This window comes from Hyla sarda, chromosome 2 (assembly GCF_029499605.1).
Source record: "Hyla sarda isolate aHylSar1 chromosome 2, aHylSar1.hap1, whole genome shotgun sequence".
NCBI classification, from domain to species: Eukaryota; Metazoa; Chordata; class Amphibia; order Anura; family Hylidae; genus Hyla; species Hyla sarda.
In genome coordinates, this window is record NC_079190.1 from 407573238 (window position 1) to 407593694 (window position 20457).

The window sequence follows — 20457 nt, forward strand, 5'->3', positions numbered from 1 at the left end:
AGCAGGAGGTGAGGCCTGTGTGCTTCCTGCTGTTGCATTGATGCAACTCCAAGCATGCACAGCTGAAGGGCATGCTGGGAGTTGTAGTTATGCAAAAGATGGAGGCACATCTACAACTCCCAGCATGCCCTTTGGCTGTCTGTGCATGCTGGGAGTTGTAGCAAAAGTGTGCCTCCAGCTGTTGCACAACTACAACTCTCAGCAAGCACGGACAGCCAAAGGGCATGCTTGGTGCTGTAGTAGTGTGCCTCCAGCTGTTGAATAACAACTCCCAGAATGCCCTTCGGCTGCCAGTGCATGCTGAGAGTTGTAGTTTTGCAACAGCTGAAGGCACACTTGTTGTGAAACACTGAGTTAGGGTCTGTTGCCCAACTCAGTGTTTTGCAACCAGTGTGCCTCCAACTGTTGTAAAAAATGACAGACCGTGCATGCTGGCAGTTGTAGTTTTGCCATAGCCCCTTGTAAAAATGAAAAAATGGGGCTACAAGAACATGTCAGTGTAAAAAATATAGATTTTGAGTTTTCTCCTCCACTTTGCTGCTATTCCTGAGAAACACCTAAAGGGTTAACAAACTGTCTGAATGTCATTTTGAATACTTTGAGTTGCAGTTTTCATTAAAAAAAACTAAATCTCGGAATCAAAATTCATAAGTAAAAGCATCTCGGCGTTATTAATGCATAAAGTGACAGAAGTCAGATTTGCAAAAAATGCTCTGGTCCTTAAGTTGAAAATGGGTTTGGTCCTTAAAGAGTACCTGTCAAAACCAAACTTTTAAAATATTGTTTCTTATGTAATTATAAGACACTTTGCCATTTACATTCTGTTAAAATTCTCAACCTTTATATGCATAAAAGGGGTACTCTTGTGGAGAACAAATTTTTTCAACTGGTGCCAGAAAGTAAAGTATCGTATGCATCAAAAAAGGCATAGAGGTTCTTGACAATAACATAGTTTTGCATCTGTATAATAGATTGATGGGGATAGAAAATTGATCTATAGTTTATTCTGATTGCCATATTTGGAGTCTGGAAGACATTTTTCTTCTGTTACGAGGCAATTGACATCTGCCCCATAAGGCTGTTTTTGCCTTCTTCTGAATCAACACATTGGGGTTATAGGTAGAATTTTATGGATTCTTGCCTTTATTTCAGCCTCATGAACTATGGGGGAGATTTATCAAAACCTGTGCAGAGGAAAAGTTGTCCAGTTGCCCATAGCAACCAATCAGATCGCTTCTTTCATTTTGCACAAGCCTTGTTAAAAATTAAAGAAGGAATCTGATTGGTACCTATGGGCAACTGGGCAACTTTTCCTCTGCACAAGTTTTGATAAATCTCCCCCTATGTAACTATGTGATTTCAGTTGATTGGACGTGACTTGGAAAAATATAAATCTGTCTGTATAAGATCTTACTATTGTCAATGCATATGAGAGCCAAAAGGGAGCAATGAAAGGGGATGTACCGATTGTAGAACTCAGAGACAAGATCTGGAGAAGAGGACAAATGTTAGCCGCACTGAAAGTTCCCAAGAAAATAATGACTTTTATTCTTGAGCAGGCCGCTCCACGAAACAAAGGGATCAGGGAGAAGGGCCTTCAATGATTGTGGTGGCAACTAGTGCTAGTACATTAGTCCTGTTCATGACTTGGGTGATTAGATATATCACTTTGTGACACCAGGGCTTCATTAACCTACACGGTCCGAGGATATGACAGCTTCTCCTGGGCCAGGCACGGAATAATAAATACAGTGATGCCAGATTACAGATAACTGTCTTTGCTGAAGTGGATGTTAAAGTCATCACAGTGCAGATTAGAGCAGAGGAGATGCAGAATAACCATTGGGAGCCCTGCAGACTTGCTGGGACATGTAGTGTTTTAAACCCACTTGGCTTTACTTGCTGCAGACTTGGCACTTTAGGCTTAATTTTGAGGCCTCCCATGCTGACTAGGATTCTGCTAGTGTCCAATTAAAGCTAAAACACCAGGGTACGAACTAGCCTTCGGGATCCAGCTGCCAGAGGCTTTCTACTGTATCTATCCCGGACTAGCACAGTGTGGCCCGTCAACTCACCAGCTCCTCTGCCCACAGCTAGGAATTTCTGACTTCTCCTGGGCGGGGAGCACTTGCAGAATGGCGTGATCGATTGCTTGAAAATTTTCTTTAGGCTTCCCTTGAATCCCCTCACACTCCTGCTGACTCCTATCCACTCCACACTGCAGCTCGCACTGAGCCCTGCACTCAGGCTCTCCAAACTCCTAACACTCTCTTACTAAATAACTTTCCCCCCCTACACTATATATGACCTATCTATGGGGGCCTCCCATAGGGCAATCAGGGTCACATGGGTACTCTGTAGCATATCTCCTAACAGATATCCTTTACATTTCTTAAAGATACAGAGCAAAACATTACAAATTAACAGACAATTGTCAGGAACGGACTGGAAGCGGGTAGTGGATCCTCTGTGTTAGTGAGGCGATGGCGTGGGTCGTACCAGGGGACCGGTTCTAAGAAGTTACTGGTTTTCACCAGAGCCCGCCGCAAGGCGGGATGGACTTGCTGCAGCGGTAACTCCCAGGTCCTATCCCCTGATAGAGACTTGACCTCTCTACCAGCTGAGATAGGCGTAGTACACAAGGACAAGGCGAAGGCAAGGTTGGACGTAGCAAGAGGTCAAGGCAGGCGGCAAAGGTTCGTAGTCGGGGGCAACAGCAAGGGTCTGGATACACAGGCTTGGGAACACACAGAATGCTTTCACAGGGCACTAGGGCAACAACATTCGGCAAGGACAGGAAGGGGAAGTGGGTTTTTATGTGTGGGGAGTGCTTGGGAACTGATTGGACCAGGCACCAATTAATGGTGCACTGGCCCTTTAAATCTGAGAGACCCGGCACGCGCGCGCCCTAGAGAGCGGGGCCACGCGCACCGGGACTGAGCAGGAGGACGGGGCAGGTGAGATGATCGGGATGCGACCCACGGGCAGGCACGTCCCTACGCGTGGATTGCATCCCCGCCGAAGGACACAGAGCAGCGCTCCCGGTCAGCGAGTCTGACTGGGGCGCTGCAAGCAAGAGCAGAACGCTGCGAGCGCTCCGGGGAAGGAGCGTGACCCGGAGCGCTCGGCGTTACAACAATGACTGTAAAGAATATTTAAAAAAAACTAACACCCCTCCGGCCCTTAAATAAAATTTCCAAACTTTAAAAAGCTCTGTTTCATACCTTTCTCCTTGCTCACATTGTGTGAGCTCCTGTCAGGAGAAAGTGGGTGTTCCCCAGCAGGCGCGATGTCAATGAAGCCTGTGAGAGCTGTGCCTCACCATGCCCCACACACACTTCCTGAGTTTGGTCTCCTGCCAGGCTGGGAGGAGACCAAACTAACTGCTTGGCTTGTCGCAGGGAAGAGAACAGAGCCACCTATTGGCCGTTTTTTCAATCACATTAAAAACATATAAAGGTTGAGAATTTTAACAGCAAGTAAATAGCAAAGTTTTTTTTAATTACATGAGGAACAATATACTAAAATTTAAGTTTGGTGACATGTACTCTTTAAGGCATCGCCTGATCAGTAGGGCCCAGCACAGGCACCTGAAGCAATGTTTACCTGACAGGACCCACTCCGGTACTGGGACACCTCATGATCATTCTGACTGAGCTCCAAAAATCCTGTTTGCAGACTGAAGAAACTTTGAGAAGATCAACCATCACTGCTGCACTCCACCATCTCAGCTTTATAGCAGAGCAGCCAAAAAAAGTCACTTCTCAGTAAAAGACACATAACAACCTTTCTAGAGTTTGCAAAGGAACATCTAAGGGATTCTTAAGATTCTTTGGTCTGATGAAACCAAGTTTGAACCTTCTGGCCTCAATTCTAAGCATCATATTTAGAGGAAACCAGGCATTGCTCATCGCCTGCCTAGTGAAGCATCAATGGCTTCACTTGGCTTCTTGGGCTCATCACCTCCCAGTTAAGCAAGTTGGTGGCAGCTTCATGGTTTGCACATGCTTTTCAGAGGCTGGGACAAGAATACTGGTCATAGTGGAGCTCTGGACCTCAGACTGGTCTAAAGGTTCACCTTCCAACAGGACGATGACCCTAAGCACACAGCTAAGACAACACAGTTGTGGCTTAGGGACACCTCTGAGAGTGTCCATGAGTTGTCCAGCCAGATGAACATGCCTGGAGACATGACTGTCCATTATTGGTCCCTAAGTTGTAGTTTGTTCACTGCCTCCTTAGTTTCCTGCATCCTCCCACCCTTACACTGGAAGAATTCCCTCAGATCCCATCTGTCCCTAGGCCAAACTAGTTAATTTTTACTGTGTGGCTTTCCGCTGTCGCTTCTTTCACGTTACCTCACTAGTTAGGCACTTGGACTGGTTCTGACTGTGCCTTGTTTTTTGCCCTCATGGCCTCCTTCCTTAGTCCCATGTACCCGTTCCCTTACGGTACACACATTTTAGCTTTACAGGAGACACATTTTAAGGATGGCCATCTCCCTACACTCCCCACTAGATATTGCTCGACCTGGCTCCATAGTACAAACCCTGATATGCAAACTAAGGGTGTATCTTTAGCATTTCACATCCCTACCTGTTTCCATTTTAGACACAGCCATTGACCCCAACGCCGGCTATATTTTTGCTAATTGTGACCTCTCGGATCATCTGATCACGATTGCCTCTATTTATGCACCTAACCGAAACCAAGCAACCTTCCTTGTCAATACACTGGAAGCCTTATCCACTTTTGCGACTGGTCAGATATTGCTTTGTGGAGACTTTAACCTCCCCCTACTCCCTCTGCTAGATACCTCTTCCGGTCACTCCCTTCTTTCTTACCGTAAACTACAGTACGTACCATACGTACAAGACTTCATGCTTTGAAGTTAAGCAATGTCTGGCACTCTCTAAATCCCCATGACCATGATTATATTTTTTATTCTCATCTCGGAAACTCTTATAGTCGGATTGATTACATCTTCTGCCCTCACCACCTCCTGCCCTCGGTTATACGCTCCTCCATCGCATCGATTACCTTCTCAGACCACGCGCCTGTTCTGTTAACTTTCACCCTTCCCTCTTTCTCCAAACCGCATTCCACTTGTAAACTAAATGAATCCCTTCTCCTGGACTCTCTGTGCATCCAAAAACTGAAGGAGACCATATCTCATTTTCTCATGGACCATAGCTCTGACGCTTTCTCCCCACTCATTAAGTGGGAAGCTCTGCAGTGTGTACTCCGTGGAGTCCTGGTGTATGGTGTCCATTTTAGGACATCGTCAGCCGTACCTCCGTCAGGCAAAACAGCGTCCCGCCTCCTCCCTTGGTCCAATCGCCGTCAGTCATCAGCCGCAACTACGTCCTCCATCAGGCAAAAGGGCGTCCCGCCTCCTCTCTCGGACCAATCGCCATCAGTCGTCAGCCGCAAATCCGTCCTCCGTCAGGCAAAAGAGCGTCCTGCCTCCTCCCTCAGACCAATCGCCATCAGTTGTCAGCCACAACTCCTTCCTCCTTCAGGCAAAACAGCATCCCGCCTCCTCCCTCGAACCAATCGCCGTCAGTCTGCCGTAACTCCGTCCTCCATCAGGCAAAACAGTGTCCCGCCTCCTCCCTCAGACCAATCGCCGTCAGTCGTCAGCTGCAGCTTCGTCTTCTATCAGGCAAAATGGCACCCCGCCTCCTCCCTCACACGAATTGCTGTCATCCTTCAGCCACAATTCCCTCATCCGAAAGTCTCTCATCCAATATGCTGTCATGTCTCAGACAATTCTCCCTCAGATGCAACTTCCTTCCGCATAGCAGAGGTGATGCTGCACAGCACTGTATAGCAGAGTTAACATTGAATAGCATGTACAGCAGAACCCATATAGCAGAGAGCCGACACTGACTCGGCTCTGCTACACGGCAGGACGGTTTTTAATTTGAGGGATGATGTAATTTTGGATGAGAGACTTTAGGATGACAAAGGAGGGAGGAGGGAGTTACGGCTGATGCCTGACGGAGATTGGTCCAAGAAACTTTAGGATGACAGAGTTTTGGATGAGAGACTTTAGGATGACAAAGGAGGGAGGAGGGAGTTGCGGCTGATGCCTGACAGAGATTGGCTTGAGGGAGGAGGCGGGACGCTGTTTTGCCTGACAGAGGACGGAGGTACGGCTGACGACTGACAATGTCCTAAAATGGACACCGTAATGGTGAAACATGGGGTGAGGTTGAAGAGGGAGGCGTCGGCTAAACTGTCTTCTCTCCACCTTTAATTACATTCCCTAGAATCTCTGCATAAACAATCCCAACAGGAAAGTGTCCTCCTTGACATCATTTGCATTCGTCAAGAGCTTTTAGCCTTGTTGAATGTGAAACACCGGTACTACAGACAAATCACGGATAAAATATTTTTTTATGAATGGGGGAATAAGTCTATCAGGATGTTGGTGAGGGCTCTTAGAGAGAAGAGATCTTCCCTCTTTGTACCAGCTATTCGTGACTCATCTGGTTCCCTTGCCTACCTCACACCGGATGTCCTTGAAGCCTTTTGCTTGTATTATGCTGCTCTTTATCATTTACTTGCCCCTGGTGCCGCTTCCCCAACTGGTAAATCTCCCCCTTCCCTCCAGTCTTACATCAATTCAACTGCTCTGCCTTCCCTCCCTGAAGATGTCATTTTCTCTTTGGGGGCGCCGTTCTCACTGGAGGAGCTGTACTCAACCATAACATTGCTGCCTACGGGCAAGAGCCCAGGACCGGATGGCTATACAGCTAAGTTTTACAAACTCCTCCGGTCAAAACTGTCTTCCCCTCTTCTCTCTGATTTCAATGCGGTCTCCGACTCCTCCCAACCCCCGCAGTCCTTTCTACGTGCCTTTATCACTGTAATCCCAAAGGAGGGGAAGGTCCCTATGCTATGCCAGAGCTAGCGCCCTATTTCTTTACTCCATACAGACACCAAACTTTTTGCCAAATTAATTGCAAATAGACTGGCTTCTCACATGAAAGCCCTAGTCCATGTTGACCAGGTGGGCTTCATCCTTAGCATGGAGGCTAGAGATAACACTCTGAGGACCTTTTCTGCTATTCATCAGGCTCGTAAGGCCAATATACCTCTTTGCCTGCTTTTTCTGGATGCGGAGAAGGCCTTTGATCACATGGACTTCATACTAATCCCCAGGCCTAAATTAAGATTAATGGCCAATTATCTTCCCCTTTCAACATTTGTAATGGTACGAGGCAGGGGTGCCCTTTCTCACCTCTTCTATTCGTGTTGTACATGGAATAGAACTTGTAGCGATATGGAAGATTCACGATTTCAGGGGTCTCCAAGTGTCCTCATACCATCACAAATGTTCTGCTTTTGCGGATGACCTTTTACTTTTTTTGTCTTCCCCTCTCACTTCTCTTTCCCTCTGCTCTCCACTATACACACTTTTGTTAAATTCTCCAACTATAAATGAAACTATAAAGAGTGAGGCGCTTAATATATCCCTCTCCAGAAACTGTTTGTCAATTGTGCAATAACTACCCCTTTAAGTAGTGCCCTACATCACTATCTTATTTGGGTGTTCAGGTTCCCATCGATCTTAAAGACACGTTCCGTCTCAACTCCTCTGCCTTGCTACACTCCATTTAAGCAGATTTGGCCATATGGGAGAGAAAATACTTTTCTTGGCTGGGGAGAATCAACATCATAAAAATGAATGTGCTCCCTAGGCTTCTCTACCTCTTCTCCAGCATCCCTTCCAACCTCCCTAAGCCCTTCTTTGTGGGACTCTCTTCGCTCCCGTCTGGCTTTGTTTGGGCCCCCAAACACCCTAGAATATCCTGATGCATTCTGACCAGGCGCAAAACTGATGCTGGGCCTCCCTGACTGCTGTCTGGCAGCAGTGTTAACCAGAGTTTTATATTACGGAGCAGACCCAATAACCAAGCAATGGGTCGCCCTAGAATGCCACACGTCATGTGTAGATACTAAAGCAATATGGTTGCTTACGAAACGCTCACTGATACCTGATCTTTCCTCTGATCTGCCACCAGTTAAATCCTCCATAGCCCAGGCTCGGCGCTTCTTTCTGGTGAAACACTCCACTCTTCTCTCCTGATGTCCCTCTGGCTCCTGTCTTTGGCAGTCTAGCCTTCCCACCTGCCTTTTCCACATCATCTTTCCTTGATCATGCCAGATCTGAAGGTGTCTCCTTCGCTACCATTTTAGACCAATCGAGGCTGAGATCTTTATGCCACCTTGTGAATAACCCCTCTGCTACACCTAAAACTCTTTCAGTATGCCTAGCTTAGAAATTTTTATGCCACCTGTAAAACTACGCTTAATCTGCAGCATCCCCTTTCCTCATTCGAGAGACTCTGTATCTCTACATCCGGGGTGAATCGCCCAATAAGTACTATTTATGCTCTCTTTCTGGATTCTCTCAGTACTGACCCCCTGCCTTTCAGTAAAGGTTGGGAGAGGGAACTGCACTGTGAGTTTGCGGACAAGGAATGGAACATGGCATGGCAGTCCACCAACTGTCCCCATTCAACCTGACAGAGCTTAAAGGGGTACTCCAGTAAAAAAAAAAAAAAAAAATGTAATCAACTGATGCCAGAAAGTTAAACAGATTTGTAAATGACTTCTATTAAAAAAATCTTAATCCTTCCAGTACTTATCAGCTGCTGTATGCTCCACAGAAAGTTATTTTCTTTTTAAATGTCTTTTCTATCTGACCACAGTGCTCTCTACTGACACCAATGTCTGTCTCAGGAACTGTCTAGAGCAGGATAGGTTTACTATGGGGATTTTCTCTGGCTCTGGGCATTTCCTGAGACAGACAGAGGTGTCGGCAGAGAGCACTGTGGTCAGACAGAAAAGACATTTAATAGAAGTAATTTACAAATCTGTTAAATGTTCTAGCACCAGTTGTTTTAAAAGAAAAAAAAGAAAATAAAACATTTTCACTGGAGTACCCCTTTAACCCCTTAACGACGCAGGACGTATATTTACGTCCTGCGCCGGCTCCCGCGATATGAAGCGGGATCGCGCCGCGATCCCGCATCATATCGCGTGGGTCCCGGCGCTAATCAACGGCCGGGACCCGCGGCTAATACCACACATCGCCGATCGCGGCGATGTGCAGTATTAACCCTTTAGAAGTGGCGGTCAAAGCTGACCGCCGCTTCTAAAGTGAAACTGAAAGTATCCCGGCTGCTCAGTCGGGCTGTTCGGGTCGCCGCGGTGAAATCGCGGCGTCCCGGACAGCTGATCGGACACCGGGAGGGCTCTTACCTGCCTCCTCGGTGTCCGATCGACGAATGACTGCTCCGTGCCTGAGATCCAGGCAGGAGCAGTCAAGCGCCGATAATGCTGATCACAGGCGTGTTAATACACGCCTGTGATCAGGATGAGAGATCAGTGTGTGCAGTGTTATAGGTCCCTATGGGACCTATAACACTGCAAAAAAAAGTAAAAAAAAAGTGTTAATAAAGGTCCTTTAACCCTTTCCCTAATAAAAGTTTGAATCACCCCCCTTTTCCCATAAAAAAAATAAAACAGTGTAAAAAAATAAATAAATAAACATATGTGGTATCGCCGCGTGCGTAAATGTCAGAACTATAAAAAGATATCATTAATTAAGCCGTACGGTCAATGGCGTAGGCGCAAAAAAATTCCAAAGTCCAAAAAAGCGTATTTTGGTAACTTTTTATAACATTAAAAAATGAATAAAAAGTGATCAAAAAGTCAGATCAAAACAAAAATCATACCAATAAAAACTTCAGATCACGGAGCAAAAAATGAGTACTCATACCGCCCCGTACATGGAAAAATAAAAAAGTTATAGGGGTCAGAAGATGACATTTTTAAACGTATAAATTTTCCTGCATGTAGTTATGATTTTTTCCAGAAGTGCGACAAAATCAAACCTATATAAGTAGGGTATCCTTTTAATTGTATGGACCTACAGAATAAAGATAAGGTGTCATTTTTACCGAAATATGCACTGCGTAGAAACGGAAGCCCCCAAAAGTTACAAAATGGCGTTTTTTTTTTTTCGATTTTGTCGCACAATGATTTTTTTTTTCCGTTTCGCCGTGCATTTTTGGGTAAAATGACTAATGTCACTGCAAAGTAGAATTGGCGACGCAAAAAATAAGCCATAATATGGATTTTTAGGTGGAAAATTTAAAGTGTTATGATTTTTAAAAGGTAAGGAGGAAAAAACGAAAGTGCAAAAACGGAAAAACCCTGAGTCCTTAAGGGGTTAAGAGGATCTACAAAAAATAAAAGAATAGCAGAAAACATCTAAATCCAGGTTTTCAACCTTATGGTAGTATCATACCCAAGAAGACTGGAGGCTGCAATAGCTGCCAAAAGTTCCTCTTTAATACATTTACAAAGATGTCTAACATTTTGTTTTCATATTCTCATTATAGAATGTTTAGTACAGACTGATGAGGAAAAACTAAAATGTTGTTGATTTTAGTACAAGGTTGTAACATGACAAAATGTGAAAAAAAGTGAAAGGGTCTGAAGACTTTTTGAATGGGCTGTACATTACCAAGACATAGATATTATCCACAAAATAGTGATGATGTTTGTACATGAATGGAGATGCCAGATAACTAGACATACAAGTGAAAGTAATTAAATATTTGTAAACTATAAATCTAAAAAGTGGTTGTTTTGGGTTTTCCCCAATTTTATTTATACCACAGTATATAGGACTTCTTTTTAGGTTGTTGTTTTTAACTATAAATCTAACCAAATTTTGTTCCTTTATGTATTTCAGAGAAGGAAAACCTCAGTATGAAAGGTGTTTTGGGATATCTTCAAAAGAAATATTTGATGGTGTATACAGGTAAATTTTGTACATAGCTTTGAAACATGGGCATTATCCGCAATGTCAGTAATTTTAACTGAGCATCATAACTAAAGATGAGCAAACTTTTTAAAAGTTTGTCTCGCCAGTTTTACAGACCTTTTTGAAAATTGTCAGTTCGATTCGGCAGTTCAACACAAACCAGGACTAAATTAAGTCCCAACATATTTTTAACACTGCCTAAAAGCAATAAAGTCCTGCACAACACTGCTAGAAATGTATTCAAGTAGTTTTAAAGTGGTTTTAAGGCTCAGTTATGGTGACATTTGCAAAACCATGGTAAGTAACAGCTTCATTATTGTGCTTGCTGATTTTTTTGGCATATTCACACTAAAATTAGATGCCTGCCAAATTATCCCTTCTTGGGAGAAGCAAAAATATTTCAGTGTGCCAAGCGAAGAAGATAGCACAGATTTCTCCAGGCATTCAAAAAGTTATCCCTTTTTGGGAGTAGCTACAGATTTTTAGCCTGTTAAGAGAAAAGTATGGCACGGATTTCTCCAGCCATTCAAAAAATGATCCCTTTTTGGGACTAGCTACAGGATTGGGGGACTCCCATTAACCAGCATACAGCAAGAGGTGGCGGTCTTGTGTTACTAGCATTATCCAGTGGACAGCAGGAGGTGGCGGACTGGTGTTACTGGCATCAGCCAGCAGGAGGTGACAAACTAGTGTTACTGGCATCAGCCGGAATTGAGCAGGGTGGGGGACTGGTTTTACTGGCATCAGTAGGAGGTGGCAGACTGGCGTAACTGGTATCAGCCAGCGTGCAGCAAGAGGTGACGGACTGGTGTTACTGGCATCTACCAGCATACAGCAGGAAGTGGTGGACTGGTTTTATTGGCATAAGCCAGTGTATAGCAGGAGGTGGCGAACTGGTGTTACTGGCTTCAGCCAGCAAATAGCTGGAGGTGTCGGACAAGTGTATCTGGCATCATCCAGCGTACAGCAGGATGTGGCGGACTGGTGTTACTGGAATCAGCCAGTGTATAGCAGGAGGTGGCACTGGCGTTACTAGCAACAACCAGTGTACAGCAGGAGGGGGTGGACTGGTGTTACTAGCATCAGCCAGCATACACCCAGAGGTGGCAGACTGGTGTTACAGTTGATGCTGGTGCTGAATATGAAGGCTTAAAGGGGTACTTCAGTGGCCAATGTGTTTTGGGTTTTCTTACTTACACTTTTTTGTTCATTTTCTTCTTCTCTCTGTAGTCTTGTGTACTCTTTGGTTGTCTTTTTGTCCTTTGCTTCCATGAGTTTGTCCTTGTAGTGTGGCGTTCATTTCCGTTTTTCATGCGGTCGCTAAACAACTGTTTCCAGCATGCCTTGTGGCCAGTTTGTTCATGCACACTTTGTTCGCCATTTCCACCCAGCAGACTGGCAGCAACCAGCCCAATGGGGCGAGCCACCGCAGCGTCACCAAAATGGTTGCCTAGAACAAAGCATAGTTTTCTACGATGCATAGAAAACTAAGTGCGCATGCGCAGCTTCCTTCCACTACGCAGTTAGCGTATGGTGGCTTGCGTATGGTGGCGCATACGCAGTTGTTCAGGGGAGTCCATAGTAAACATACGCTAGCCACCTGCACATGCGCTCTTGTTTTTTTCTAAGGATCATAGAAAACTTTATATCAGGTGATGGCAGCATTGAGACTAGGAACCATTGAACCAATGTACAGAAACCAGCAATTTTCCACACTGAATATTTATTAGATGGGCGGGGAAAAGGGCGAGCACCTTCTCAGAAAAAAAAAGAATGCCTGCAGACCAGACGTATTGTCCACAACATAGAACAGACATGGCAGCGAGTGTGGATGACCGTAACAACCAGCCATAAAATCTACTGAACAGGTCAGTAAAAAAACACATATGCTGTGAACATATGTCACACATGCCAATTACAAAAGGGCTCAACTAGCCACAAGTGCACTATATAACCAAAGAAATGTGGTACCGAGTACCTCTTCAAAAAAAAAATTGTACAGTAAAGAAATTCTTTACTATGTTATCAGATGCAGGAAAGCAGGCACAGTGGCGTATCTGTAGAAAAAAAAGTAAGGCACAGGATGAGTCCGAATTTAGGAATAAGGCCTTAATGTCAGCAGATGGATGTTATGCCGAGCGCTCCGGGTCCCTGCTCCTCCCCGGAGCGCTCGCGGCGTTCCCCTGTCTGCAGCGCCCCGGTCAGACCAGCTGACCGGGAGCGCTGCACTGTTACTGCCGGCGGGGATGCGATCCGCGTAGCGGAACGCGCCCGCCCGCGGGTCGCATCCCATTCCTCTCACCTGTCCCGTTCCCCGGCTGTCACGTCCCGGTGTGCGCGGCCCCGCTCTCTAGGGCGCGCGCGTGCCGGCTCTCTGAAGTTTAAAGGGCCAGTGCACCACTAATTGGTGCCTGGCCAAATCAGTTGTCAGTCACTCCCATTCCTATGAAAACTCACTTCCCCTTCCTGTCCTTGCTGGATCTTGTTGCCCTAGTGTGGCTCTCTGCCAAATACATATGCTTTCGTGTCCCTAGCTACAAGTTGGGTCCTCGCTACCTCGGTCCTTTTAAAATCAAGAATCAAATGAATTCTGTCTCTTACAAACTTCATCTTCCTTCTTCTCTTCGCATTCCTAACTCTTTCCATGTGTCTCTTCTCAAACCTCTTGTGCTTAACCGCTTTTCTCCCAAGGTTACTGTTCCCGCTCCTGTTTCTGGCTCCTCTGATATCTTCGCTGTTAAAGAGATCCTTGCCTCCAAGATCGTCCAAGGTAAAAGATTTTTTTTAATTGATTGGGAGAATTGTGGCCCCGAAGAGAGGTCCTGGGAACCCGAGGCCAACATTTTTGAGAAGGAGCTTGTCTGCAGATTCCTGGGCTCCAAAAAGAAGGGGAGACCTAAGGGGGGGTACTGTTACGCCGAGCGCTCCAGGTCCCTGCTCCTCCACGGAGCGCTCGCGGCGTTCTCCTGTCTGCAGCGCCCCGGTCAGACCCGCTGGGGCGCCTGCCCGCGGGTCGCATTCCAATCCTCTCACCTGTCCCGTTCCCCGGCTGTTGTGTCCTGGCACGCGCAGCCCCACTCTCTAGGGCGCGCGCGCCGACTCTCTGAAATTTAAAGGGCCAGTGCATTACTAATTGGTGCCTGGCCCAATCAGTTGTCAATCACTCCCATTCCTATAAAAACCCACTTCCCCTTCCTGTCCTTGCCGGATCTTGTTTCCCTAGTGCCCTGAGAAAGCGTTTTGTGTATCCCAAGCCTGTGTATCCATACCCTTGCCGTTGCCCCTGACTACAACCCATTGCTGCCTGCCCTGACCTTCTGCTACGTCCGACCTTGCTGTTGCCTTGTCCCTGTGTACCGCGCCTGTCTCAGCAGTCAGTGGGGTTGAGTCGCTATCGGGTGGAAAGACCTGGGTGTTACCTGTCGCTGCAAGTCCATCCCGCTTTGCGGCGGGCTCTGGTGAAAACCAGTAACGCCTTAGATTCTGTTCCCCTGGTACGGCCCACGCCATCACCTCACTGACACAGAGGATCCACCTCCAGTGTCCTCTCTGCATACCAGTCCGGATCCTGACAATGGAGAGGCATCACAAAGTCTGGCTAGAAGTATACCTAGTCTACAAATGCCTGCAGTCTGGTGACTACAGCTTACACTATCTCTCCACCGCTTGCTGTCCGTGGCTAGAGGCCTCTGTTACCAGGAGTCCTCGCTGTGCACAATCATGTGGTGTTGAGGGTGGGCCACTTCATGCAGTTGTCAGTGTGCAGAACAATCCATGCTGTCCCCAATTTGACAACTTCTAGCCAAGCATTGGTCGCCGGGCTGTCAAAATCAAATAAATCACATTTTTTAACCTCCTGCTATCTTCAGACTACTACAACTCTTACCAGTCTGCCTCTTCCTGCTGTATACTGACTACTAAATGTGCCACTAGTCCGCCATTACCTTTGTTGCTTCTGCTACCTCCATCCAGGCCTGGACCGCCAGGCTGGCAAAATTAAAAAAATATATATATATTTTTAACCTCCTGCTGTATGCTGGTTACTACAAATCCTCCACCTTCTGTATGCTGGATACTATCGGGCCCACTTGTCTGCAATAACCCTTGCTACTGTTGCTATCTTCAGCCAGGCCTGTGCTACCTAGCTGGCAACGTTTAAAAATGTATATATTTTTTTTAACCTCCTTCTATACGCTGATTACTATGCCTCCTCCTCCTGCTGTATGCTTGTTACTAAAAGGGCCACTAGTCTGCCATCATCCTTGCTGCTGCTACCTCCAGCCAGGCCTGGGCCGTCTGGTAGGCAACATTTAAATTTTTTTTTATTTTGAACCTCCTGCTGTATGCTGGCTATTACAAGTCCCACTAGTCTGCTGCCTGGGCTGCCTGGTCAAATTCAACAAAAATCTAATTTTTCCACTTTATGCCGTCCACTGGCTACTGCCAGTCCTACAAGTCTGCTTTTACCTTTGCTGCTGCTACCTCTAGCCAGGCTTGTGCCGCTTGGCCAAATTTAAGGAAAAACACATTTTTCCACCATATGCTGTCCACTAGTCCACCATCACCCTTGCTGCTGATGTCACCTCTAGCCAGGATCAGGCCGCCTGACCAAATTTAACTAAAAACTATTTTGTCTTCCTCCTGCTGTCCACTGGCTATTAACAGTCCCTTTAGTCAGCCATCACCTTTGCTGCTAGCAGTTTCAACCAGGCCTACACATACACAACCCCTGATTCCTAAAAAAAAGATCATTGTATTGCCTATTTTTGACAAAAAAACTTTTGCTACTCACAAAAAGGGGACATTTTTTGAACCCTCAACAAAATCCTCGACATCTTTGCTTGGCAGACTAGAAAACTGTTGCTATTCCCACAAATGGAGATTTTTTTTTTAATTTTCAAAATTAAAAACATTGACTGTTTAATGGACTATGCTATAGTGGCTCTAAAGCTAGTATAGTTTGTAATATAGTGTCTCTACCGGTGTGTGACGGTGGTCTCGCAATTCTTCTGTGATTTTTGCCCCAATATTTATTTTTAACAGCATACAAAACTACTGTAGTCTCAGGTTTCCCAGGTCGCAGTGCGGCCGAGACATTTAATCACTGTGATGACAGGTGATGACAGGGAGCCTGTCTGCTTTAGTGGCTGGAGCGATCACTGAGTGGGAGAGAGATCCTTCTGCAACTAATTGTATTTTTGCAACAGCTGTAGGCACCCTGGTTAGAAAACACTAGTCGTTTAAAAGGAATGCAGCTCATTTGTGTTTTAATGAGTGGGGTGGCTGATGTGTTAGAGGGAGAAATGTGACCTCACTCTTGCAAACAAGGAATAATTGGATTTGTAGTTGAAGAAGGAAACTCCAACAGGAAATAGATAGTTCACAAAAAGCTAGCCACAGCATTATGGTAATCTCTATACATAGCCATTTAGCCCCAAGACAAGCACAGAATCTTCCTAAGCATGTCCATTACTGTCTGGCAGGTAGGTACAAAAATCAACTTATGGTGGATAACCCCTTTAATTTCAAGCATGTCAGCATCACAATGAAGCCGGAATTTTGCTAATTATTTTTCAAAATTTTAAAACTTAATTAAAAAAATTTCCAACTTTTGTCAGTTTCTCTATTTTTAGACAGCATCACCAATTCTGTTGCTCCTTTCAAAATGGGCTTATTTTTAGAACATTTGTTAAAAGCCACTACCTCTTCCGATACCTCTGTATGCCTTTTAACACCAGCAGGCATCTAATCTCAACCAAGAATACTTTATTCTAGGGATCGACCGATATTGATTTTTTAGGGCCGATACCGATAATCTATGACCTTTCAGGCCGATAGCTGATAACTTATACCAATATTCCGGTATAAGTTATCGGCTATTTTACCCCCTTTTTTAATCCCAACTTTATACCCCTTTAATTTAGTGTGAATAAGCCTAAAAAAACAGTGAGCGCATTAAAACCGACATTGGCCCGATGGCGATGTCTTGAATTTGGCCATGGGTTCTGGTTGCTGACAGCAGTTGGAACCCACCAGGTGTGAACTGTGCTCAGCTCCTGAGTGCACTCCATTCAATGGGAGCAGGATGAGTGTGTAAATTTATGCCCAATGTCCTGAAGGGGTTAATAATTATGTGCGGAACTGGGAACTGAGTGCCACTGGGCAGGGGAGTGCCAAGTGCCCCCATTTCACCAGACCTAGTAAATAATGTTGATGGTTTGAATGAGCATCCAAATCGCCCACATAATTCATTCATTAATCAGAAAATCCATGGCCCTTGTTCCATATCCCCTGGTGAGCAAGCTCCAGTAAGTGGGAGCTTGAATACATCCTTAGGCTGCAGTCTACACTGGGAGTGGAGCATGATCTCTGCCCTGGTGCCCTGGAGGAATTACTGCCTATTGGGGGGATTTTACTAGCTAATTTACTAGATTACTGGCTTCTGGGAGGGATTGCTGGCTATTGGGAATGCCCATATACCTATTTCATGTTTTAAATTGGAGGTTTGAAAGTGTCTTTCTGTTTTAGAATTTTCTTGTCACCAATATGTTTGTGATTTATACAATTTTAGATCAGAAGAGGAGATGCTGAATTTTATATATTTCATGGACTCAATATGGAATATTTGTGGGAAAGACGTTATCCAAGCTTTTGACCTATCTCTGTTTCACACAGTCTATGACCTTGGAGGTAATAGAAAAAAAAATATTTATAACATTTTTATATGACAGGTAAATAGAATTTTCCCATTGACATTCATAGTTATATCTGTATAAAAGTCACATTGTGATTTCAGAACATATTATAGAAAGGTGTACAGTGCTGAGACTATATCTCTTAATGTAGAAGTGTTTTTTTAAATGGCTAATGTTAAAATCAAAAACCTTTTATATTTTGGAAATCTTGGCAAAACATTGACCTTTCTTATATACTTCATGAAAAAAATGTATCTCCTTTTTATAAAAATCATGGCTTATAAAAGACCATTAGGGGTCCCTATACCATCTAGAACATAATCCTGTCTGGCTGCAGAAAAATTGTTGTCCCAGTTGAAGCACAAGCTGGGACAAAGTTTAGCACTTGACTGTGCTCACTCCTTTCCTGTCAAACTGCTGTCTGACAACAGAGAGGATGGGGTTACAGAGCAGCCGGCAGTGATTGGATGAAGAGATTTAGCACAGCACAGCAGGCTCAGGAAGGAAATCAATGCATAGTTAATTAGGGTAAGCTCAGTGCTTGCATTGGACACGTCCCTTTTTAAGCAGCGAATGTCAAAATGAATAAGCAGCAGATCACCAGGGTTTGTAAGCCAAACACAGACGCTAGGCACATAGAAAAAAAACTATAATATACTGTCATCAGTTTACAAAATTATAGACAGGAATCTTCCCCATACTCCTCAAATTGCAGATCTGCAGCAACTGAGATATTATATATATATATATATATATATATATATATATATATATATATATATCTTTTTTATTTTTTTTATTTTATAATATATGTTTATGAAATATTATAAGTAATCATATATTTTCTATATTCTCTACTACAATTTAAAGAGAATATTAGAATCTCATTGACTGTGAAAGTTTCCTAACCTGTGTATATTCACTTTGATATTCTGATAACTTCTAATATATTATCAGAATTTACTGTATGTAATGTATACAATTTTTTAAGATGAAAATACATTTATATGAATTTACATAAAAACAATATAATCTGTATAATGAAGCAAGAGGATGATCATAGGTCACACAATACTATTACATTTTTAAGGCAGATCTGTTATTTTGATATGCAGTCCTATGTATGAGCAACATATTACATCTTCAGGTACATATTTCAAGTTTGCAAAACTGCACAAAACGGAGAGGCAGGGAAGCAATCCCTTAATGAATACTCATTTAAATAAAAAAAAAGTGCACCCAGAAAGAAATGTTGGATTGTTGCAAAACTCGGCGTGGAGAGGGAGTTATGGCTCAGGTAGATATTTAAATGATGTAATATGTAAACAGGTGTAGCCTTATTAGGAGCTGGGCCTTGCCACAAGACAACATAAAAGTGCTTCCTCTGCAGTCCTATAAAAAAGCCTTCACAGGGTAATTTTTGAGTATTGTACCTTTGGGTGAGAGATTGTAACAGATTACTGTTAGAAATGCCTCTACAATGCACTTGGAGATATTTTGCACAGTTGACAGACTAAGAGTTGGAGGTGGTGTATCAATAGCCTGAGGGAAGCAGGATGATTGTTGTGATGAATTGTTCCCAATCTAGGCCATTCTGACCAAGCTGTTGGGAGGTATTGTGAGCAGTTTTTAAATAGGAGCATATACACATGACAAACAGAACCCTGCATTGCCCACAGACCACCAGTAGAGAGAATTATTTGATCCATCGGCAAGGACAAGCAGCTCCCGCAGTTTCCGTGTCCCCCATCTAGACACAGGTGGCATTTTCATTACATACACCTGTCTCTGCCTGGACCATTTCCAGATGCTTAGCAGAAGGAAATTTTGAGAATAGAGGACTCATCGTGAGAGCATATATTCTGCCTTTGCTATAGAGCGATACTCTGCCCCAGCTGCCAGAGTGATAATCTAAGAAGCCATCCAATACAACAGTTGGTCACCCCTGGTAGTGATACAAGGGACAGGAACAGCTTAGTGATATGTGCAAGACAACCTGTGGTCACATATGTATGTTCTCATGGAATGGCTTCTTCCTGCCATTTTTTCATCAGTATAATGTTCACCCACTCACATCACACAGATTTCTCAGGAATGTTCTCTCCAGATTACAGCACCTCTTAGCCTGCCCAGTCACCAGATTTATCACCAATTTAGCATTTGTTGGACAAGTTGAGAAACCAGCTTTGGCAACCACTAAATGTGTAGGATCTACAGGTTAAGCTGTAACATCTGTGGGCCAATGTACACCAGGATTTGATAGGAACCTGTATGCCTCCATGCCTAACTGTATCTCATCTAGTATCCAGGCTAGAGGTGATCCACTAGCGCCTTCATTCACTTTTACAGTTTACCCAGTAAACATATCCTTGTATAATTAATGTTGTAATCAATTATACATTCCCACACAAAGTTTTGTTCGGCTCTAACCCCTCCTTTTTGGTGCCTTATTTGTTGCCAATGATTGTAAATTCCTTCAGTGATATTATTGATCAGGTTGCACAAAGTATTTGTGTGCAATCTTACTACAAGAGTACACACTGATATCTGTTCATGCAAACAAAGATCCGCCAACATAACTGCATTAAAACAAACTGTTTTTTTTAACTAAAGCATACTTTCTTTTTTTGTAGAGAAATTAATGGAAACATGGAAACTGTCCCGTTGTGTAGGGCAGGGATTATTGCAGTCCTGCTCTCACGCAGATCCACTTGCCCTGCCTACTTTCAAAATCACCTTGGCAAATATTCCACAAATTTGCACCGTCGCTCCTCTGAACTAAGTGCAGGGGCAACAAGTCAGAACAAAACAAACACAGTACAAGTTAGGGGTACAGGTCAGGAAACAAAATAATAACAAACACACAGAAATGGAATGGCAAACCAGCCGGGTCAAAAACCAAAATTACACCAA

At 44.3% G+C, this 20457-nt stretch overlaps 1 protein-coding gene across 1 annotated transcript in view; it reads left to right on the forward strand.

The window, feature by feature from the left end:
- The window catches only part of LOC130356831 (acetylserotonin O-methyltransferase-like), a 39296-nt gene that overhangs the window by 12990 nt on the left and 5849 nt on the right, over positions 1-20457 (forward strand). The window contains exons 4-5 of the mRNA XM_056558826.1: positions 10778-10846; positions 17421-17539. Of these exons, the coding sequence (XP_056414801.1) occupies positions 10778-10846; positions 17421-17539 (188 nt within the window). The remainder of the gene's footprint in view (positions 1-10777; positions 10847-17420; positions 17540-20457) is intronic.